Source organism: Camelina sativa, chromosome 7, assembly GCF_030686135.1.
Source record: "Camelina sativa cultivar CO46 ecotype springtype chromosome 7, ASM3068613v1".
NCBI classification, from domain to species: domain Eukaryota; kingdom Viridiplantae; phylum Streptophyta; class Magnoliopsida; order Brassicales; family Brassicaceae; genus Camelina; species Camelina sativa.
This window is the reverse complement of record NC_141886.1, coordinates 29,291,008-29,314,718: the sequence shown is the minus strand read 5'-3', so window position 1 is coordinate 29,314,718 and position 23,711 is coordinate 29,291,008. Positions and strand designations below refer to the sequence as shown.

Here is a 23,711-nt window from a genome sequence, read left to right as displayed (position 1 = left end):
CCATGGATTTACAAAATTAACAACATCCAAAAAAAAAAAGAATATAAAACCATTTAACTCACTGACACACAAATCGCACATGTGTTTAAATCACACCTAACAAGTGAACACACGGTACCATCTATATATACGCCTTTGAAAGACCGTCACTTTCAATGTTCTCTACTTCGTCTTCCTTCTCCTTAGAGCTCTCAATTGTTCATCAATAGCCATAACCATGGGTCATACACTCGGCCTCACTCAACCCAACTCCACTGAGCCTCACAAGGTTTGTTTTTGCTTTACTCTGACTGATTTGAGATGGGTTTTGTATCTATTTCAATGATCCGTAGATTAGCTTTATTCCTTTGATCAATCGAGTTCAAAGTTTTGATTTTTTGATGACGACTCTGCAGATCTCGTTCACTGCTAAGGAGATCGATGTAATTGAATGGAAAGGAGATGTACTCGTAGTTTGTGTGACTGATAAAGATTTGACTAAAGACGAGAGCTCAAAGTTTAAAAATCCGATCTTGAACAAGCTCGATGATCACTTGAGTGGACTCTTAGCTCAAGTCTCGTCCGAGGAGGATTTCAACGGTAAACCTGGTCAGTCAACTGTTCTTAGGCTTCCGGGTCTTGGAGCAAAGCGAATCGCTTTGATCGGTCTTGGACAATCTGTTCCATCAGCTTTTCATAGCCTTGGTGATGCTGTAGTTACAGTTTCTAAAGCTTCTCAATCTAGTAGTGTCGCTGTTGTGCTTGCTTCAAGTGTTTCTGATGAATCTAAGATTAGTTCTGCATCAGCTTTAGCTTCAGGTAACTTTAATTAGTAACAAGTGAAGTTTTTGAGTCTTGTTTATTACGGTTTTGGAATTGATTTTGGGTGTTTGTGTCTATAGGCATAGTGCTTGGTTTGTTTGAAGATAGTAGGTATAAGTCTGAATCAAAGAAACCATCTTTGAAGTCTGTTGATATCATTGGATTTGGAACTGGTCCTGAGCTAGAGAAGAAGCTGAAGTATGCTGAAGATGTTTCTTACGGTGTGATTTTCGGGAGAGAACTCACTAATTCTCCTGCCAATGTGCTTACTCCTGGTATGAATTTGTCATTCATGGTCTTAAACATTGTCATGTTTTTTGGCTTTGCTGAGTTGTCCTAATCTGGTTATGGTTTTGTATCTTTTCAGCTGTACTAGCTGAGGAAGCAGCGAAATTGGCTTCTAGTTATAGTGATGTCTTCACTGCAAACATCCTGAACGAAGAGCAATGCAAAGAGTTGAAGATGGGTTCTTATCTAGCTGTTGCTGCTGCGTCTGCTAATCCCCCTCATTTCATCCACCTTGTCTATAAACCTCCGAGTGGCTCTGTTAAGACCAAACTTGCTCTTGTTGGAAAAGGATTGACCTTTGACAGGTAATCACCATGTCATTACTCATATGTATTGTGTCTAGTTTCTTGTTATTTAAGTGGTTGTTGATCGAAAGTCTTGTGTTCACAGTGGTGGCTACAACATTAAGACTGGACCTGGCTGCTTAATTGAGCTCATGAAATTAGACATGGGCGGTTCAGCTGCTGTTTTTGGCGCTGCGAAAGCTATTGCTGAGATTAAGCCTCCTGGTGTTGAGGCAAGTTTCTCCCATCAGATTCTTCTAAACGCTTGAGTTTTTTTTAACGCAACTAAACAATTTTTCTTTCCACAACCAGGTTCATTTCATCGTTGCAGCCTGTGAGAATATGATTAGTGGAACCGGAATGAGACCTGGAGATGTCATCACAGCCTCAAATGGAAAGACCATTGAGGTATTTAATCATTTTTTCCTTCCCTCAGGTTTGAGCTTTTGTCTGTTTTCATATGCCATGGTAATTGTTGGTGAATGGTGTGTGTAGGTCAACAACACAGATGCTGAAGGTCGTCTAACACTTGCAGATGCTCTAGTGTATGCTTGTAACCAGGGCGTTGACAAGGTATTGCATTGCTTTATTAATAAAAGAAGCTGAAGGAGCTTGTTTCTGTTAATATTTACCTTTTCACTTAAACATTTGTGAAATAACTTGCAGATTGTTGACCTCGCTACATTGACTGGGGCCTGTGTTGTTGCTCTTGGACCATCAATGGCAGGTACATAGCTCAATATCCCTGCAAAAACTATTCATCTTTGTCTTGCTTTTGTTCAAATATTGGTTCATGATTATGGTTCGGTGTTCTTTTTACTTGATAGCTATCTATACACCTAGCGACGAGCTTGCAAAGGAAGTGGAATCTGCATCAGAGAGAAGTGGAGAGAAGCTGTGGAGGATGCCATTGGAAGATAGCTATTGGGAGATGATGAAGTCTGGAGTTGCGGATATGGTCAACACAGGGGGGCGTGCAGGAGGTTCCATCACCGCAGCGCTCTTCTTGAAACAGGTGAAAACAAAGTCTTTTTTTAAAGTCTATACATACATGATTTCGGAGAAAACGAATTGGTGAAAAGTAACTAAGCCATCCTCTATTTTCGCGGTATATGTCAGTTTGTGAGCGAGAAGGTTCAGTGGATGCATATAGATATGGCTGGACCAGTGTGGAGCGAGAAGAAGAAGTCTGGGACAGGGTTTGGTGTTGCTACACTTGTCGAATGGGTGCAGAAGAATTCATCTTCGTGAATGAAACCTAGAGAGAAAGAGAGACCGTTGAGTTTTTCGGGTGTTGAAGTGATTGCTGGTTTTTTAATAAAGGTCTCAAAAGTTGCGGTGTTTTTAGATGTTCTTACTTGGTTCTGAACAGTAAAAATCTTCAAAAATTGAATAAAGGGGTTCTTCCTGCGAATACTGTCTTTCTACTTTTGAAGTCCAATATTGATGAACCATATAATTTGAAATGCAAAAATTGAAACTCTTTTCCAAAAAAAGAAAAAAAACCAAGTATAATAGCAAAATCGATTGTTATTGAGTGTTACAAAACATGACTTTCAACAATTATAAAATTATATCATATAAATTTTCCGTCATGTTAATTCTGTAAAACCAAACATTTCCGTCAAAAAAAATAGCAAAATCGATTGCTATTGAGTGTTAAAAAAACATGATTTTCCTCGATCACAAAGATAAAAATTTTAATCCTAAAAAATCATATAAAATAATTTAGATCATATTTTCGACGTACTTTTAAAAACATATAACATGTTCTTAATAGTTTTTATATATTTTGAATAAATTATTTTCTACTTATACTATGACTATATATTTTGGCCAGTCCTAATTGGTTTGCCCAGGTCCATGCGTTGATACACTTGGTCTTACACGAGCCTTCATAGAGTTGAAGATCTTCTTGTGATCCCAAACCCCGTTTCCTATATTTTTCCAACAGAAAAAAACAATTAACAAACCAATTTTTGATGTTAAAAGTCAGTATATTGTACCAAATTTAACAAGAATTGTGTCGGAATAAATATTACAAAAGCCAAAATGCAGAGAAATTACAATGAAAATTCAAACTAAAGTAAATTTGACGACTTATATATATATATATATATATATAACCATTTTCTATAAAGATCCTTTATATATAACAAAGCAAACATGGAATTAAAACCAAAAGTCCAAAGTATAACCAAAACTAAATAATATTCGATTTTCATTCAATACCTCTATTTTCTAAGGCAAAAAAAAGTGAACTACAATCAAGCCAAAACCGGATCATACTTATACAAAATTGCTTGGAACAAAAAAATTACTTGGATTTGAAGATTCATATTGTACTCGGGCCAATGCTGTGTTTGATAGTCCAGAGAGCAAGAGAATGCTCATAGTTAGCAAGCAAACGACGAATTTACACATTTTGGGTTTGATTGAAAAAAGTATGAATTCAGAATGTAAATTCGTGCATTATATAGAGAGATAACTGAAGCACATGTATCACGATATTATTATTTATAAATAAAACCAGGTCAGATGATTTGGTTTGGTGTGTACCGCGTGCTATGAAAAAGCATATGTGTACCTATTGTTTTTATTTCGCTCAATTGTGTTTTATTTTTAATATGACTGAATGAAAATGCGTATGTGACTTTTGAAAATGTAAAAGTCTTCTATGAATTAGTCCACCTTAAAACTATTTTATATGTTATGTGAAGAACAAAACTAAGTGGTTATAGTTCAGTGGTTTTCACACTTGGGGAGAAATGGTCATATGTTTACGCTAGGGGATTAAATTACCTTCAAGTGCATAATTATCTAAATTCTTTGTATTCTTTTTATTTAGTTAGGCCACTCACTCTTTACACTTGCAAGAAACATCAATTTCTGAGCTACGTGGCTTCACTGGCTTCCACAATTTGGTTTGAAACATTTTGTCTGAAGTAAAAAACCCAGAAAAAAATAGGTTCGCAAATGGCTGAGAATACACCAAGGTATGACTCAATCTTCACTTAGTTCTTGATTTAATTCTGTTTTATTTATCAGATTTTAGATCTGGGTTATGTAGATATGCTATAGTTACTGGAGGGAATAGAGGAATTGGATTGGAGATATGCAGACAATTAGCAAAAAAGGGGATTAAGGTTGTTTTGACATCTAGAGATGATAGAAGAGGACTTGAAGCTGTTGAGACATCGAAGAAAGAGCTCGGTGTTTCTGATCATCAAAGCATCGTCTTTCATCAGCTTGATGTCTCTGATCCTGCTAGTGTCACTTCTCTTGCTGAGTTTGTGAAAACCCAATTCGGAAAACTCGATATCTTGGTACGAGTCTGTTCTCATCTTTATTGATTACTCTGTTCTTATTACAGTGAATGTGGTGTTTTTGTGTAATGTTGAGTGATCTTTTGATTGTTTTTTACAGATCAATAATGCAGGGGTTGGTGGTGTAATCACTGATGTTGATGCTTTAAGAGCTGGGACTGGGAAAGTAAGTGTCTTTGTGCATGTTTAAGTTGGATAAATATTTGTCAAGTTTAAAGCTTTCTTAGTATTTTCTACAATGCAGGAAGGTTTCAAGTGGGAGGAAACTATCACAGAGACGTATGAGCTAGCTGAAGAATGCATCAAGATTAACTATTATGGATCAAAGAGAATGTGTGAGGCGTTGATTCCTCTTTTGCGGTTATCTGATTCTCCAAGAATTGTTAATGTATCATCCTTCATGGGTCAAGTAAAGGTATGTAAGAAATTGATATCAAGAATGCTTGAGAGATGTTGGAAGATAAACTCTGTTTTACATTACTATTTGATGAAATGTTTGTTTAATCATCAGAATGTACTAAACGAATGGGCGAAAGGGATCCTGAGCGACGTAGAGAATCTCACGGAGGAAAGAATCGACGAAGTCATCAACCAACTTCTCAAAGATTTGAAAGAAGATGCAGGTAAGAAAAAAGATTGGGCTAAAGTCATGTCCGCTTACGTGGTTTCGAAAGCCGGTTTGAATGGTTACACGAGGATCCTGGCGAAGAAACATCCTGAGTTTCGTGTAAACTCGGTTTGTCCTGGATTTGTTAAGACGGATATGAATTTCAAGACTGGAGTTTTGTCTGTGGAAGAAGGAGCATCAAGTCCTGTGAGGTTGGCTTTGCTTCCATATCAAGAATCTCCTTCTGGTTGTTTCTTTGATCGCCACCAAGTTTCAGAGTTCTAAATCTTTGTAATGGAGAATTATTATTTAAAAGCTGAACAAATAAAATTATTAGTGTCTGAAGAGCCATAGGCATCAAAGATTCAAAAAGGGAAACATTATTTATCCTTATTCATTGCGTTTTGGGTTTTAGACACTCTAAAGCTTGCGGTTGATGACACTAACAGGAACAAGGTGAAGGGGATGCTTCCTATGGCTAGTGAGACCAGGTGCTTCTTCAATACTCACTTCCTCTGTCACTTTCCAATCAAAATGGTACAAAAGATTCGCCAAGGAGTACTCCACCGTACTTAATCCCACGAACATCGCGGGACAACCTCTGCGTCCACTCCCAAACGGCAACAGCTCATAACTGGTCCCTTTACTATCCACATTGCTATCGATGAATCTCTCTGGGATAAACTCTTCAGGATCCTTCCATACATCAGCGCTACGTCCAATCGCCCATGCATTGACATGAATACGCATTCCAGGGTAAATGTCATAACCTTTGATCTTGAATTTGGTCATTGCTTCTCTAGGAATTAGGATTGGACTCGGTGCGTGTAACCTCCAGGTCTCCTTGAGCACCATTTTCATGTATGGTAGACTCTCGAGATCATCGTACGTCACTGTACCTTTGTCTCCTACGTGTTCACGAATCTCAGCTTGTACCTTCTTCATCACTCTTGGGTGTCTTGCAAGCTCTGCCATTGTCCAATCCATAGTGATTGCAGATGTGTCTACTCCTGCTACGAACAAATCCTGAAATGAAAAACAATGTTTCCATAGACTCAGTTTCTTCATTTTTCTATCAAAACATGCCTAATCAAATGTTATACTTTTCAAACATTTGGATATAATTTCCAAAAGATAAAGTATGCAATTCACATTAAAAAATGATATAAAAGCCAATTTAATCCTGAGTTGGCATTTAAAAGCCAAACACGAACAGAGCTTATGTCTAAAATCTAGATTAAGAAAACTTACCATAAGAATAGCTCTGATATGTGTATCAGTGATCCTATTAGAACCAAGTTTGGTTTCTTGACTCTGTAACTTGAGCAAGACGTCAATCAAATCCTCACGTTCTTCAGTCTTCTTCTTTTCCCTATGATCAACAATAGCTTTCTGATAAAACGTATCAAGATCTTTAAAACTCTTCCTCCGGCTAGATTCAAGCCCATTGATCCGATCCAAGATCCAACCAAACCCCGGGAAAATATCCGCCGCCGCGAATTTTCCGATCACTCTGTTCGCCTCCGTGAACACCTCCATAAACCTCTCGTTGTCCATATCACTCCCGCGAAAACTCAACCCAAAAGCCATCCGACACGTAAAGCTCGCGACGAACTTGATCAGCTTCCCGCTAAGATCAACGGATGTCCCAGACGCCGCCGAGTCAGACAACGAGTTGATGAGTCGACTCAGCTCTTCGTCTCTCAGGTTCCGGAACGAGTTGGCTCGTTTGACCGAGAAAAGTTCAAGAACACAGAGTTTACGAACTTCTCTATAGTAATCACCCCATTGAGTGAACCCTAGACCAAGCCCATCGTAGAAAAAGCTCTTGGTGATTGATAACTTGGGACGGGTGCAACACTCCGAGTCGTGGAGTTTTAAAACTTCCTCCGCCGTCTCTGGAGAGTGCACAACCACCGTACGGACGCTTCCGAGGTAGACGGTGATTACGGGGCCGTATTTGAGAGAGAGATCTCTTAGGGTGCGGTGAGGGAGTGATCCGAGCTGGTGGATGTTTCCTAAGATAGGTAATCTTGGTGGACATGGTGGAAGGTTTTTAGGGGAGCGACGAAGAAGGAAGATGATAAGAAGTGGAGGAAGAAACAGTAGAAGAAGCCATGGAAGCAACTCAGTGGAGATAGGGATCAAGGAGAGAAACGACATTTGTTTTCTTTGTTGTTATCGTCTTTTTTAATTTTGTTTTGGTATGTGTATGAGTGACCATACCATATATAATAGAGAAAAGTGACGTTTTCTCGACAAAAAAAAATCATATATGTGACGTTTTATTAAATTAAGTTTTTGTTTGTAAAAGAACTTTTCGACCACAAGCTGACATTTTTGACGTTTACTTTCTAGTATACATGATTGACCAAAGGAACGGTCATTGTAGGGAATCTTGAACCAAAGTGTATATTAATCACCGGAGTTCGTATAGTATGGAACTATGGACTAGTCTCCGGAGCATGCGTAACACTACTGTATACAATACATGTTACTATTTTAAATAGTCAAGTCAAGTATGATTGAATTTTTGAAATCAATGTAAGAAGATTCAAGATTCAAATCTTGACTTTGTAATCCTAAATTGAGTATTTCAACCATTAAAACACTATGAATTAGTTGTTATTGTAATTATATGCAATAAAAATCCTAATAAGTTTAGATAATATATTTCATGTTCTTTATTGCTCATCTCTGAAAATAATATTTATCATCCTTTTGTAGTTTTGCGTTATGTCATTGTTACAACTTTTTAACTTGAATAAATAATGTCATATAGTAAATACGGATAAGAATGTGGTCTTTTAAAAGGTGTAAATATCACATGTGCGAATTTAACAATTGCAATATATCAAGGTTTCAGTTCTCAATTTTTAGCCCCCAATTAGTCTCAGTAATTATTGCATGTTTTGGACTGGATTGCCCATTTATACACAATATTCTATAATATGTGCATTGTAAAGATGATGAAAGCAAAATATACCTTTTTGGGTAGAACTTTTGGAAACGTAGGAGGAACCATGTTCTGAGCCACACGGGGGAAAAAAACTAAGTAGCTATCGAACATTTGCTAGATAAAATAATAATGCATCGTTTAGAACTACAATAAAATAAAATGTTTGGTGTAACTATGTATTAGCGTTATAAACGTGATGACGATTCCGTCCCAAGTAGGTAGAGTTTTCTTCTCTATTTTAGTTTTCTAGGAAAGTTAACAACATATATGGTTGAATTCAATCAACTTGCTTCGATTTTTAACATTTTAAGGTAGATGGATGGGTAGAGGAAAAAGTCAGTCAATCGTAGTGCCGTTAAGGAAGAAAAGATAAAAACACTTTCAATCCAGTTTTAGAAGCTAAATCTCTGTTTTAAAAACTAGATTCCGGTTTTATCTTTATTATTTCATATTATTAATGAGCGAGGGAAATTTTTTTAGGATGTATAAAAAATATATTTGAAAATTTTCATAACTTTTGAAATTTCGTAAAACATGTTCAAACGACTCTATTTAAAAAACATAGCGAATAATTATATAGTGTTTTGTGTGTGCAAAGTATCATATAGTAGCTCTTTACATGAAGATCCTACTATTAGAATATTCCACATCGATAGATGGGATAGATCCTTATGTAGTATATATGTGATGTAACAATCCTGTTCCATTGAACTAGCTTTTGGAAGTGAGTTAAGTTCATTACTAATATAAAAATAAAATGAAGGGAGCCTTTGTATAGATGACCCTGTTTAAAAAACATAGCGAATAATTATATAGTGTTTTGTGTGTGTGTGCAAAGTATCATATAGTAGCTCTTTACATGAAGATCCTACTATTAGAATATCCCACATCGATAGATGGGATAGATCCTTATGTAGTATATATGTGATGTGACAATCATGTTTCCTTGAACTAGTTTTTGAGAGTCAGTTAGGTTCATTACTAATATAAAAATAAAATGAAGGGAGCCAGATGACACATCATCATCTCTTAATTACTTGTTAGTTTGTGTGAAAGCTTTTGTTCGAGCATTTTGGTTTTAATTTTTGAACTTTGAGCTTGATTGGTATGAACATAGAAGAAAAAGAAGAATAGATGAGAAATGAAGAAGAAAGAAAGTCTTTTGGTCGTAGTGGTGGAGAAATGATACTGGGCCTATGTGCTTAATAAACCCATCAACATTTGTTCTTAAGCTGCTAAACCTAAAAGATCAACAATGTCCAAATTATATTATTAAGTTGTAAGAGGGGGCCAGAGATGACTGTCCTTTAATGTGCAAGAGGAAATTAAACGATTTGTAATGAAAAAGTTATCTAGTTAAAACTCTTGTTTTAGAAATCGCTAGCAGCTAGTAGAGCGGTCGGGGTGGGCCTAGCGTTTAGCAAGAAAATCAGAGATTAAACGGGAATTAATCGAGGACTAGTTTTTGAGTTATTTTATCAAATTAATAGTAAATTAAAAATATATAGTACTAAATATATGTATAATTATGTTTATGTGATAAAAAAATATCAAATAAAATATAAAGCTATAATATTGTCTAAAACATAAAAACGTAATATTAAGAAAAAAATTATGATTTTAGTTAAAAGTTTGTACATTAGTTATTGTAAAGCATCATAAACTCTTAATTTAAATGTCTAAATAACAAAAATATATATATTTGATTTATATTTGGCTCCAAAAATAATCGGTTTATAGAAAATTATGCGGGAATTAATCGGATTAGATAGTATAATCGGATAATCGATGCTAGATGGAGATTAGTCATTAATCGAGGCGTAGAGGGTGGCCTAACAATTTTACGGGGCGGAATCGGTGCTAGACAAAGATTTTTAAAACAGGGGTTAAAACATTCAACTACCTCATACCCTTTAAAGATTTGTTAAATTTGTTGTTTTTTTTTTTTGTCTGGAACATTGATTACATATAAACTCAACATCTGTTCGGCACATATTCTACATATAAACAATTCTGAGGAATAATGTTTCTAATAATTTCGTTATTTCTTAATTCTTATAACTATTTTGTACCATCTCTCTTTCAATAAATACTATAAATTTTTCAGTTAAATGCATGCGTCTTAAGATTTTTTTTTTTTTTTTTCACAAACTATCATTTACTCTTTTATTTAAAAAGTTCAACCAATATAAAGACTGCATACGAACAAAATAATTAAGAAAACTTGCTAATTAAAAGTAGTACTATATAATTGAAAAATAAATTAATATTATTAAAAATATATGCAATATGCCACCGCGTGGCTAAATACATCTAGTAGAATAGAAACTATAGAACTTAGTTTCCACAATTCCTAATTATAGATTTATACATTTAGCAAATTTCAGGTTTATGTTGTGTGTACGTGTATTTAACTTGTCCTTTTTTTTTTGTCGTAAATATGCATTTATTTACGTGTGAAGGTGGCTGCTGGTGTAGTGGTGTGTACGTACGTAGGTTTCAAAATTTGCTAGAATCGTTAGCAGGTCACTCTCATTTACCAAATGAAATTGGTCTTTCATGATTTATTTATTTTTCTTTGATCCTTTCAATACTTTTCCATCATAACTATTCGTATCCTTCACACTAACTCATTTCTACTTTGCTACGTAAACAAGTTTCACCTAATCTACTAAATTAACAAAAAAAAATATATATATCGTTTCCATAGATTCATAGTTACGTAAACTTTTATCAGTGTCAATAAAAATTTGTATTTTTTAACACTTAAAAAGTGTTGACTTTGATATATGATTATTTAACTGATGTAAAGAAGAAGAATCACCGACAGCTCCAAATGAGTAAATCTCAACCGTTGATTAGATTAAACGATAAACTAAAACAATCCAACGGTTAATAATCGTCCAATTGCCATGTTCTTCCCTTTCTCTCTCTCTCTTCTCTGCATTTAAGAAACCTCACTACACGAAGACGACGAAGACGAAAGAAATCGAGCACATCCATGGCGAAAGTTCGGATTTTGATCGTCGCCCTTGTCTTCTTCTTCTTTCTCAATGTCAATGTCAATGGATTTTACCTTCCCGGCGTCGCTCCACAAGATTTTCAGATGGTTAGTCACAAAGTCACCTCTGTATCCGAATCTGTCTTCTCTCTTGTGTGTCTCGCAAATGCAGCTTCAAATTTTGGCTTATTATAGCTTTGATTCACAATGATTCTTGTTTGATCGAGTATTTGATTTCTTCCTGGTTTAGATCCGACGCAATTGATCAAGATATCTTGTTAAAATTGGATCTATGGCTCTGTTTTATGAGATTTGTGCGATTTTGACCTTTAAAGTTATGATTTTTTTTTCTTTTGCAGGGAGATGCTTTGATGGTGAAAGTTAATAAACTGACATCTACAAAGACACAGCTTCCGTATTCGTACTATTCTCTTCCTTACTGTCGTCCAGAACATATGTTGATAGTGCTGAGAATCTCGGTGAAGTTCTTCGTGGTGATCGTATTGAGAACTCGCCTTTTGTGGTATGTTCTTGGTTCTTTCTAAATGTGTCTTGTTTAAATAGTAGTTTGATGAGATTTTTATATGTCTGTTTGTTTCTTTGTTGCAGTTTAAGATGAGAGAATCACAGATGTGTGCTGCGGTTTGTCGCGTAAAGCTCGATAAGAAAACAGCCAAGGCGTTAAAGGAGAAGATTGCTGATGAGTATCGAGTCAACATGTGAGGAGATTTGATTTCGTCGCCTTTTGGTTGGAATATGTGTTTTCCTTCTGTTTTTATGCAGGAAGATTGATTTTATTGTGCAGGATTTTGGACAACCTTCCATTAGTTGTTCCAGTGAAAAGGCCAGATCAGGATAATGTAGTGTATCAGCATGGTTTCCATGTTGGTCTCAAGGGCATCTTTGTTGGCGTAAGAGCTCATCATCACATTTCCTGTATATATTTTAATGGAAGGAGTTCGTTCTTATTTGTTTCATTTTCCTGTAGAAAAAGGAGGAAAAGTATTTTATCCACAACCACTTGACCTTCACTGTTAAGTATCACAGAGATATAGAGACCGATTCTTCAAGAATCGTTGGCTTTGAAGTCAAGCCTTTCAGGTAGCTTTTTTTGTGATTTTAAGGACTTTGACTCTTTATTGTGTAGACTTTAACATCTAATGGTTTTAATCTCAATGCAGTATCAAGCATGAATATGAAGGTCAATGGAATGAAAAGGCTCGGTTGACAACATGTGATCCGCATACAAAGCGTGCAGTTACTAACTCCGAGTCTCCTCAGGAGGTTGAAGAAGGGAACGAGATTATATTCACATATGATGTTGATTTCCAAGAAAGTGAGGTGAAGTGGGCGTCGAGGTGGGACACTTACCTTTTGATGGCTGATGATCAGATTCATTGGTTCTCTATCGTTAATTCCATGATGATTGTTCTTTTCCTCTCTGGTATGGTCGCTATGATCATGCTAAGAACACTCTACCGAGATATCTCCAACTACAATCAGTTAGAGACTCATGAAGAGGCTCTAGAAGAAACGGGTTGGAAATTAGTACACGGAGATGTTTTCAGACCGCCAACAAACCCGGAGTTGCTCTGTGTCTATGCAGGCACTGGAGTTCAATGCTTTGGAATGATTCTTGTAACCATGATCTTTGCTTGTCTTGGCTTTCTATCTCCTTCAAACCGTGGTGGTCTTATGACTGCTATGCTTTTGCTTTGGGTTTTCATGGGACTCTTGGCGGGATACGCGTCTTCACGCCTCTACAAAACGTTAAGAGGAACTGAATGGAAAAAGATCGCTCTGAAAACTGCAATCATGTTCCCTGCTACAATCTTTGTTGCCTTCTTTGTCCTTAATGCCATAATATGGGGACAAAAGTCATCTGGTGCTGTCCCGTTTGGTACAATGTTTGCCCTTGTAGTCCTCTGGTTCGGAATCTCTGTTCCGCTTGTTTTCATCGGTGCCTACATTGGTTTTAGGAAACCTGCACCGGAAGATCCGGTGAAAACGAACAAGATCCCGAGGCAGATCCCAATACAAGCATGGTACATGAACCCAATCTTCTCCATTTTGATCGGTGGCATTCTCCCATTTGGTGCAGTCTTCATCGAGCTCTTCTTTATACTCACTTCGATATGACTTCACCAATTCTACTACATCTTCGGGTTCCTCTTCATCGTCTTCATCATTTTGATCATCACTTGCGCAGAGATCACAGTCGTCCTCTGTTACTTTCAACTCTGTAGTGAAGACTATCAATGGTGGTGGAGATCTTACTTAACATCAGGCTCTTCTGCGGTTTACCTCTTTCTTTATGCTGCCTTTTACTTCTACACTAAGCTCGAGATCACGAAGCTCGTGTCTGGAATCCTCTACTTCGGGTATATGCTCATCGTCTCATATGTTTTCTTCGTTTTCACTGGAGCAATTGGCTTTTACGCATGCTTTTGGTTCACCAGGCTTATCTACTCTTCAGTTAAGATTGACTGATCTTTTGATCACATTCTGAGAAAGCTATTTTCAGTTCTCTATTTCATTGTTGTTCTACAAAATCTTGTTGTAGTTCTTTCTTAGAAAACATTTGTGATAATTATGAGATATGTAGTATGTACACAGAAACTTTATTTTATTGCAAACATACAAAAAGCTGAATTGTGTCAAACAATTGTCTCTCATATCATATAACATGGACTTGCAGCTATCGCCAGCAAAGATTCCTCGTTTTGTTCCCTATGATCTAACTGAAATTACCGTACAAACCTTGCGTGTACGATTGGGATGGAAATTGGTACATGATAAATTATGTTAAAGCTAAGTACGGTTGTTTAGGGAGTTTTGTTTGTAGATAATTGAAGCTACGCTTACGCTTAAGAACTTCGACCTTCTCTTGAGCATGGTTGGATACTTGGATTGCACTGGCCTTAGCATTCTGGTTCGGTAGCTGATGTAAATAATCTTTAAATTTGTTTTATATAACCAGCTAGGTTTGTGGTTGTACTTGTACCTATTTTAAAATAGATTTTAATTTTTCTGTTCAGGAACATGTTTTTAGAATAGATTTTACCACCAGAAAAAGAAAAAAGATTTTGAAATATAGTAAAAATCTCACAAGTCAAGTCAATAGAGTGTGTGATGGGGGGATAGATTAAGAGGTGGGTGGAAGTAATGAGTTGACGACAGGGAAAGACCAACGAGTTGACCCAAAGTCAAGAGCTCCACAGTACGTTGTATTATTGTCCTTTTGTCCTCTGTTTAAAGAGAGCTGCGGAAGCCATAATCATAGCCCATCATCACAAACCAAACCAAAACAAAATTAGAGGGTAACGATGACTCCAAACCAGTCTTATTCCTTTCCTGGTCTTGTTGTTGTTACCTTGTATTTCTTTTTCTCGTTTTCCTTTGTCATATACACTTTCGCTTCTCCCACGTTCCACCATTGCCGCCATGACCAGAGGGATGCTCTTCTCGAGTTAAAACACGAGTTTCCGGCAAATGAATCCGACCCAAGTGTTTTTAATTTGACTTCATGGAAGAAGAGCAGTGATTGCTGTTCATGGGAGGGTGTCACGTGCGATGATAAATCTGGCAAGGTGATTTCACTTTACCTTAGCAACATCCCTTTGAATAACAACTCTTTGAAACCAAATAGTAGTCTTTTCAAACTCCAGTATCTTCAAAACCTAGCCCTTGCCAATCTCTATGGAGAGATTCCTTCTTCATTAGGAAACCTTTCTCATCTCATGGTGCTTGATCTTCGGGATAATGAATTGGTTGGTCAAATTCCAGCTTCCGTGGGAAACCTAACCCAACTAAGACATCTGATATTGGCCGATAATAACTTAAGTGGCAAACTTCCTGACATGAGTCGACTCCAGTCCTTGGAGGATTTTGATGTGCGTAGAAACTCGTTTTCTGGGTCTTTTCCTACATCCTTGTTCAGGATTTCTTCGTTACAATTTGTTGATTTGGAGGAGAACCTGCTCGAGGGACCATTAGATTTTGGGAATACATCTTCATTTTCTAAACTTTCTTCTCTAAACCTTTTTCATAACAAATTCGATGGCCCAATCCCTGAGTCTATATTTAAATTTCTTAGTCTCGACATCTTAGATCTTAGTTCCAATAATTTCATTGGGCACATCCCCAAATCTATATCTCAGTTAGTCCACCTCAGTCGTCTTAGACTTTCCAATAATAGGTTGGAAGGTAAAGTACCAGGTTGCTTATGGAAGTTATTTGAGTTGAGACTTTCTAACAACTCTTTTAGCAGTTTTGAAAAACCATTACAAGTTTACGAACGAGAAGTTATGCGTGTTTTGCTTCTTGATTCGAATTCATTTCGTGAACCATTTCTCCATTGGATCTGCAAGATTAAACAATCTTTAATCTTGTTAGATCTGTCCAACAATATGCTTCCTGGATCAATTCCTCAATGTTTAAGGGATTTCACTGATGCCCTAGAAGTGTTTAATCTGCAAAACAACAATTTCAGTGGAACTCTTCCAGATATGTTTGTCAATGCTACTGGGTTAAAGGCACTAGACCTTAGTCGCAACCGGTTGGAAGGAAAGCTTCCAAAATCCTTGCATAATTGCAAAGCTCTGGAAATTTTGAATGTTGAAAGCAACCACTTCAAGGATAAGTTTCCATTTTGGTTGGGTTCTCTATCATCGTTAAACGTCATCATCCTCCGATCTAACCAATTTTATGGGCCGTTGTATCATCAACATGTATCCATTGGGTTTCAAAATGTAAAAATCGTCGATGTCTCGCATAATGGCTTCACTGGAACCATCCCTGCTTTCTATTTTTCCAACTGGCGTGAAATGATCACATTAAACGCGGATGATGATGACAAATACATGGAAATTATTATGCATAGAGAAGACCACTACCGTTATTCGATGGAAATGGTGCATAAAGGAGTAGATACAGAATTTGAGAGGATCCGAAAAGACTTCATAGCCATTGACTTTTCAGAAAACAAATTTTGTGGGAACATCCCTGAATCTATTGGATTGTTAAAGGAATTACATCTGCTCAACTTGTCTGGTAATGCATTCACAAGAAACATACCTCAGTCATTGGCTAATTTGACAAACCTTGAGGCATTAGACCTATCCCGGAATAATTTGTCAGGTCAAATTCCTCAACATCTTGGTGTCCTCTCCTTTCTATCAACCATGAACTTCTCCTACAACAATCTTGAAGGTCCAATACCACGAGGCACACAGTTTCAGCGCCAAAACTGTTCTTCATTTATGGACAATCCCAAACTCACCAATCTCAAGGACATCTGTGGAAAACCTCCTGTCCCAAGTCTTACACCACAAGAATCAGAGGAAATGTTAAAACCAGATGAACAAGTGATCATTTACTGGATAGCAGCGGCAATAGCATATGGGCCTGGTGTTTTCTGCGGATTGGTGATTGGACATATCTTCGTTTCACGCAACCATGAGTGGTTCGTGGAAAAGTTTGGTAGAAACAAGCCCAGAGCAATCATCAGAAGTGCTCGTTGACCACCTCCGTTTGTGTTTTTTTAATTTCCTATATATTTATGGTTTTTGTAGTAAACATCTTTGACGGATGTGTCAACGAACCTAGTCCATGTTACATTTCCCAAACACTCTTTCTTCTCGCACACGTTACCATGCTTTCCTTAAATCCCCTATGATGTAACCATTTCGATCGGTGAAGTTTCATAGAACTTAAATTATATCTTGAGAATATAAGGGAGGTATATTAATTATTTAAGTGATTAGGAAATAATAATACTAAACTTTAGAAGATGGTATCAAAAAAATAAATGATTCAAAGCCAATTAACTTGCAGCAAATATGGATGATTAACACAAATTTCAGACCGTTGAGAATAAACTAAAAAAAAACATAATATTGACATGGAAATAAAGATGTTGAAACAACTTCTGAACATGGAATTAAAATTTCTATGTCTGTATCCATATAATCTCACTCACCGTTATAAGACATTATAATATACTCTGCTTCTGCGGAAGAGCGTAAAACCGTCCTTTGTTAACATGTCATCTGTTTACTTGTTTCCCACGAAACAGGAGATTTGCAAAAGTATATAACAGCGTGCGAGCCACCCAATCTCCATTCACGTACACTTGAACAAAATGCCTTGAAGGCTTGAACGATTCTTCTACAAGTACTGCACTATTCGCAAAGCAACATCCCAACGAGCAAGCTTTAATTCGGAGCTTCATAAACTGCGATAATATATGGAGTTATGGACTGAGTAAGACAACTCGGGTCTTGTCACAACTATATAAATTGCAAGCCCAATAAGTATTTCGATCGTGGAATCCCAGAAATACTCATATATACCTAAATACCTTAAGAATGTATGATAATATACTAATTTTCAGAAATATATAAGGGTATCTAAAATTGTATAATTAGTCTCTCAAATTTGCTGAAAAGTTGGCTTGAATCATCTAAAAAAATTAGGTACCTTTTTTTTTTCAACCAAACATTAAATAAATTAAACATTTACATATTTTTAGTTGTACATCATTTACAACTTTCGTGTGGTTTATAAAAAGATTTGAGTGAACAAACAACCTACACATCAGTCGTGTGGTCTACTATCTTTTAATCACTACCATTGAACCAAATACAAACAAAAAAGTACACGGACTTTTTTTTGTAATACAGATAATCAAATCATAAAAATTGTTGTTACGACCCAAATAAAACATGTGCTTTATTTTCTTCTTTGTCACCGGGAATCACGGATGTAATATCTGCATACGTAGTTAGTGATGAGATGACGCATTATTTAATATCAACATATACAGAAGTAGTAGCTCAGATACGGCAATATATAATATTTATGATACGAATACGATTTGGAAATCAGATTATGTTCATCACTAAAAGCGATTTGAAGAGTTATAGACGAGAAATTAATTTTTTTTTGAGTTTATAACTCGGTTTAAACATTAAATTGGTTTAAATCTTGGTTATTAGTCTTTTCGATTTTTTTTTTTTAAATTTTACATTAAAAAATACTACTTTTATCCATGTCAGCAGTAATGACAAGTGATGTATGATTTTTAAGGTTTGGCAAGTTCGGGTATGCAATTTGAATTATTTTTAAAAATTGAGTATATATATATATTAGCACAAAGAAAAATGTGAAATATGAATTGAACACTAGCGTTTAGATTGAATATGAAATAGCCGACTTTCCGTCTTAAGATCAATTACATTTGATGTAATTATCTCATATAAAATGATAAAGTCTAGAACTTACTGGTTCAAAGGACGAATAAAATACTATGGTCTCTGGGAGAGAATGTACGGACACTTCTTAGTAATTAAAAAAAAAATGAACATTAGACCGAGTTATTCACATTTCATTTGATGGTCAGAGGCGAATTGAAAGCTAAGCAGTGTTAATTCTAAAGAAAAGTATAAGATTACAAAAATATTATTATAGATGTGAATTGAACACTAGTGTTTATGGCCGACTTTCCGTCTTAATCCCAAATAGTATAAAAAACTATGCATACTCCTTCCTTGATTGTATAGATTACGTAGGTTATTGATGCAAATATCTCTTTTCATTTATGTTCTCATACCTTCTATTATTATTTTTAATTACTATTAAGTTTACGGTTTCAAATAAATTCTATATCTTATATAAATTATTTTTACAAATTTTTAAAAATTTCTCTATAAATATGACTATTACATCTAAGACATGATCAAGCCTTCTTCACCCTCCACCTCTTGATCACCTTCAAAGTTTTATTGTTTTACTTTGAAGGTTTTGCGGATGACAATGGAATTGAGGCTAGAAACGACAGGGAGAGAAGTGATCAAGCCTTCTTCACCTGCACCTATTGATTACCTTCAGCTATCCGTGTTCGATCTCAGCTTTCCGGTTGTTTACGTGCCAGTGACCTTCTTCTATAAATCCGACACGGGAGAGTCGCCAGAGATCATATCCAACAGGCTGAAAACCTCTTTGTCCGAGACTCTGTCTCGTTTCTATCCTCTAGCTGGACGAATAGAAGGCATTTCCATCAACTGCAACGACGAAGGGGTACTGTTCTCGGAGGCACGCACTGATGTCATCCTCTCAGATTTCCTCAGAAACTTCAATACCGACTCTTTAGAAGACTTCTTCCCCCAAATCGAGGAGGGAGAATCTGCAGGGACGTGGCCGTTGATGAGAGTCAAGGTCAGCTTCTTCGGGTCAGGATCAGGATTTGCGGTCAATATTGGCATCTCTCACATGATCTGTGATGCAGCCTCATTACTGAACTTCGTCCAAGGCTGGGCCGCTACGGCAAAATGGGAGTCAAATGATGTGGCCGTGACTACTCCTCCATTTGCAGGAGTTACCATTTACCCTCCTCCCCATACCTATTCTTCTAAAGATGACGTTTCCGTGGGTGGAGACAAGTATGTAACCAACAGATTCGTCTTCGAATCCTCTAAGATCGCTGAGCTCAAACGCAAGGCCGTTAGCAAAAGCGTCCAGGCACCTACACGTGTGGAAGCCATCACATCGCTTATATGGAGATGTGCTAGAAATGCCTCACACTCTAACTCGGCCGCTCCAAAGTCAACGCTAATGATTCAAGCCATGGACTTGCGGATGAGGATCCCTTCTGATGTTTTGTCACAGGACGCCATGGGAAACCTTCAATCCATATTCTTTCTGAAGAAAGAGGCAGATAGCCCAATGGAAATTGGCGAACTCGTCGCAGATTTTAGAAAGGCCAAACAAGGTTTCAACGAGATGATCGAAGACAATCTCCAAAGCTACAATACTGCTAGTAGTATCACCACAAACACACTTGGTTACTACTTGTTGGACGTGATGGGAGCTTTCACGTCAGAGTCAAAACTGGACGTAGACTTATACCCAATGTCTAGCTGGTGCAAAAAGCCTTTCTACGAGGTTGATCTCGGATGGGGAGTTCCGGTATGGATGGGACCTGTTATGTATACCAACCCCATCAAAAAATCAGGTGTGCTCATGATGGATTCAAAGAACGGTAAAGATGTAGAAGCGTGGATCACCTTGTCCGAGCAAGACACGCGGGTGTTTGTCCGTGATCAAGACTTGCTTACTTATGCTGTCCTAAATCCTCCAGTCCTGATCTAATCCAGCCATCAATATTCAAGATTGCACTTTTTTGTTTCGATTTTTTGTTTGACTTTCGCATTTCGCTTTCTTTTGAATAAAAATAGATCCTTTTAAATAACTTTCATCTAAATATAAAGTTACGTACGCTGTATAAGTTGTATTTATCCTTTAGATACACCTCCTACACATAAATAAAGTTACGATTTACAATATCTTTATGGTATCATAGCAGGATTAGGTCTTAACCCTAAATTGCACTAAACTCATCTCCTTCAACATGTCCAATGTTACTTTACTCACTGTCATGAATTTTCCTCACGTGGCGCCTGCAGATCAAATCTCTCTTTGAGGTACTTGAGCTTCACGTCTTCATTGCAGATGAGGTATTGGAGCAAACTTGTCTCTTCCAATTGAGATGAAGAAGAAGATTGATAATTTAGGGATTGAAATGAGTTCTCACGGCACCTGCAACAAAATAGAAGAAGTCACGTGTACACGTGTTGACATGCTTCACACGTGTACACGCGGTGTGGAACAGATCGAAGAAAAGACCAAACTTCATTACCGGATGAAAGCTGTATTAACTTTTTAATTTTTATATTCTAAATGAAATGTAAGTTAGATATTGCAGGAAAATGTCTGAGATGTCAGATCTTTATGACACCAAAATCTTTTAAATGAGATGTAAGTTCTATATTACGTGAAAATGTTGAGATGTCAAACCAAAATGTTGAGATGACAGGCATGGAGAAATCTTTATTGTATTAATTTAAGAATATAGCTAGACACGTCTAAACAAGTTTTAATACATTATACATGTTAAAACGATACATATACAAGCTCTCACGACATCATTGATTGTTTATTCACTATAATATGTTTGGTAGATTTAAACAAGCACGTTTCAAAAAGATTTCGTTTTAATAACTGACGGAATAATTATCTTAGTTTCATTGACTTAATACCAATTAATGAAAATTGAAAATAATTTGGACGAGTATTCAATTGATTATATGATACGTGAGATTTCATAAGCAATTTTTCTTGGGGCTGTAAATTGAGAAACGTCTCCTTTTAATAACACTAATTAAAAGATCGTGGACAGTGAGTGTTACTGCAGGAACAACATAAAATAAATATTGTTCGCACAAGAAGTTGTTAGTGGTTTTCCACGATAGAGGAGAGGAGATTGGCCAAGCTGTATAAACCAGCCAGTAAAAATGCCTTGATGACCTTCCATGTAAAAGCACAAACACAAATAGTCCTTGAATCTAGTAATAATCGCAGTTGAACTTCTAGTAATGATAAGATCGTATATTATTATTAATACGTAGTACGTACATTGATCTGATGGTTCTTTAATCAGAGTTCTTCATTGCCAATTACCAATTCTCGTCTCGGCCTGAGAACAGTGTCGAGGCTTGGAGTTAGAAGTATTTTCGTAAAGAAAAGTTTGTGAGATGCAGAGAAAAGTATCTTAACCGAAACAAATCTGCTAATGGCAAAAGAATTTGTCGAAATGATCAAGGGAAATGAACAGTTTTTATTTTATTTTATTTTAGTTACTTGATTTTGGAGGATGAACACGACCTAGAAGCTCAGTAATATGAGCTTAGGAATTGAGGGAATACAAGAAGAAACTGTAACTAGAATCCCTCTGGCTGCTCTTTTCCGAGCCCGGTGTGGGAGTGGATGCTTATAATATACATGTTAATTTGGACATATAGGGTTAATGATGTTACTTTGATGGTACTAAATTTTGTTAGAAAAACTAATAAGTTTCCTCCTGCTTTTTGCAAGGTCTGACAGTTTGCATCTTTCCAGTGATCTGTTTCTAGTTGATAAATTTTGTTAGCCAACCAACTTCTTTTTACGAACATTTACAATCAAAATAGTAGGAAAGATAAAGAACTCGACAAGGTCGATCAAGTCAAGATAGCAAGAAAGCAAGAAAGAAAATTTGATCTCAACAATCTTGTGTTGGCTTAAGCTTGAAGACTAAGCAAGGATAAACAAGAGAGGTATGCTACTAAGAAACCACGGTTTTTCTTTCACAACAAATACACGGTTACGAAAACAAGAAACGAAGCTCTTGTTTAATAAGTTAAAACATGGGAGATACAGAAGGAACTACAGGTGCGATCGTCGCAGTTCCAAATCCAACACGAGAAAGCAGCTCCTCTTCGATCCAATGTCCAATGCTCAATGCTACCAACTATATAGTTTGGTCCATGCGAATGAAAGTTACCTTGCGAATAAACAAGGTATGGGAATCTATTGAACCAGGAACGGACAATACAGACAAGAACGATATGGCTAGAGGTCTACTATTTCAAAGCATACCTAAATCTTTGATTCTCCAAGTAGGAAAGTTTGACACTGCAAAAGCTGTGTGGGAAGCAATAAAATCAAGACATGCTGGAGCAGACAGGGTAAGTGAAGCTCAGTTGCAGACCTTGATGGCAAGTTTTGATCGCTTAAAGATGAAAGAAAGTGACAGAATCGATGATTTTGTTGGCAAACTTTTTGAGATATCCACAAAATCTGCAGCTTTGGGAGAAGACATTGAAGAATCAAAGCTTGGCAAGAAATTCTTGAAGAGCTTGCCACGAAAACGTTATATACATATTGTTGCCTCTCTCGAACAGGTTCCTGATCTAAACACTACAAGTTTTGAAAATATTGTAGGCAGACTAAAAGCCTATGAGGAAAGGATTTGTGAAAAAGATGAACAAGAAGAAGATCAAGGAAAACTTCTGTATGCTAATACGGATTCGCAATCATATCAAGGGAATTTCCGAGGAAGAGGACAAGGTGGTGGTAGATTTAACGGACAAGGAAGAGGACGCGGTGGGCGTTTTGGCAATCAACAAAACGGAACCTACATAAGAGATAAGTCAAAATTCGTGTGCTATAGATGCGACAAAACTGGTCATTATGCGTCTAATTGTCCTGATAGGCTACTCAAGCTTCAAGAAACTCATGAACATGATAATGAAGAGACTCATGAGGCAGAGGAATTAATGATGCATGAGGTAGTCTATCTGAACGAACAAAAAGTGAAACCGGATAAATTTGAGAAACATTCTCCTGAAGACAACATTTGGTATTTGGATAATGGTGCTAGTAATCACATGAGTGGAAATATGGGTTATTTTTGCAAGATTGATGAGACTATCACAGGTAAGGTCAGATTCGGTAATGACTCACAAATTGATATTAAAGGAAAAAGGTCCATACTCTTTGTATGTGAGAACGGTGAGAGAAATTTTTGAGTGATGTCTACTTCATACCACAGCTACGAAGCAATATC

General features: G+C 36.6%; 5 protein-coding genes and 2 pseudogenes across 7 annotated transcripts; 5 read left to right on the top strand and 2 right to left on the bottom strand.

Moving 5' to 3' along the window:
- The first annotated feature begins 2 nt into the window (after nucleotides 1–2).
- Nucleotides 3–2,787, top strand: LOC147941838 (leucine aminopeptidase 1-like). The gene is made up of 10 exons (XM_087459646.1): nucleotides 3–268; nucleotides 396–798; nucleotides 882–1,076; nucleotides 1,169–1,394; nucleotides 1,480–1,606; nucleotides 1,686–1,781; nucleotides 1,869–1,946; nucleotides 2,040–2,100; nucleotides 2,201–2,388; nucleotides 2,493–2,787. The coding sequence occupies exons 1-10, from the start codon at nucleotides 218–220 to the stop codon at nucleotides 2,622–2,624; spliced, it is 1,557 nt and encodes a 518-aa protein (XP_087315772.1). The 5' UTR covers nucleotides 3–217; the 3' UTR covers nucleotides 2,625–2,787.
- Nucleotides 2,788–3,089: 302 nt separating this feature from the next.
- LOC147941837 (serine rich endogenous peptide 21) lies at nucleotides 3,090–3,800 on the bottom strand. Its single transcript, XM_087459647.1, has 2 exons — nucleotides 3,695–3,800; nucleotides 3,090–3,310 (listed from the first exon to the last, which is right to left on the bottom strand). Exons 1-2 carry the CDS (start codon nucleotides 3,795–3,797, stop codon nucleotides 3,216–3,218), a joined length of 198 nt encoding a protein of 65 aa, XP_087315773.1. The 5' UTR covers nucleotides 3,798–3,800; the 3' UTR covers nucleotides 3,090–3,215.
- Nucleotides 3,801–4,082: 282 nt separating this feature from the next.
- On the top strand, nucleotides 4,083–5,699 carry LOC147941836 (short-chain dehydrogenase/reductase 2b-like). The gene is made up of 5 exons (XM_087459645.1): nucleotides 4,083–4,369; nucleotides 4,444–4,699; nucleotides 4,800–4,865; nucleotides 4,944–5,114; nucleotides 5,211–5,699. The coding sequence occupies exons 1-5, from the start codon at nucleotides 4,350–4,352 to the stop codon at nucleotides 5,589–5,591; spliced, it is 894 nt and encodes a 297-aa protein (XP_087315771.1). The 5' UTR covers nucleotides 4,083–4,349; the 3' UTR covers nucleotides 5,592–5,699.
- On the bottom strand, nucleotides 5,595–7,566 carry LOC147941835 (cytochrome P450 71B6-like). Its single transcript, XM_087459643.1, has 2 exons — nucleotides 6,558–7,566; nucleotides 5,595–6,332 (listed from the first exon to the last, which is right to left on the bottom strand). The coding sequence occupies exons 1-2, from the start codon at nucleotides 7,467–7,469 to the stop codon at nucleotides 5,727–5,729; spliced, it is 1,518 nt and encodes a 505-aa protein (XP_087315769.1). The 5' UTR covers nucleotides 7,470–7,566; the 3' UTR covers nucleotides 5,595–5,726.
- Nucleotides 7,567–11,195: 3,629 nt separating this feature from the next.
- LOC104752047 (transmembrane 9 superfamily member 10) lies at nucleotides 11,196–13,928 on the top strand. Its single transcript, XM_010474118.3, is given in 7 exon segments — nucleotides 11,196–11,374; nucleotides 11,626–11,719; nucleotides 11,722–11,789; nucleotides 11,876–11,985; nucleotides 12,072–12,177; nucleotides 12,255–12,367; nucleotides 12,448–13,928. Coding segments are annotated over 7 exon segments (1,908 nt in total). The 5' UTR covers nucleotides 11,196–11,266; the 3' UTR covers nucleotides 13,757–13,928.
- A 603-nt stretch (nucleotides 13,929–14,531) lies between these two features.
- LOC147941834 (receptor-like protein 30 pseudogene) lies at nucleotides 14,532–16,982 on the top strand (annotated as a pseudogene). Its single transcript, XR_015562482.1, has one exon. The product of XR_015562482.1 is annotated as a receptor-like protein 30 pseudogene (transcript).
- A 2,026-nt stretch (nucleotides 16,983–19,008) lies between these two features.
- LOC104713858 (BAHD acyltransferase BIA1 pseudogene) lies at nucleotides 19,009–20,610 on the top strand (annotated as a pseudogene). Its single transcript, XR_015562483.1, has one exon. The product of XR_015562483.1 is annotated as a BAHD acyltransferase BIA1 pseudogene (transcript).
- Nucleotides 20,611–23,711: the final 3,101 nt, after the last annotated feature.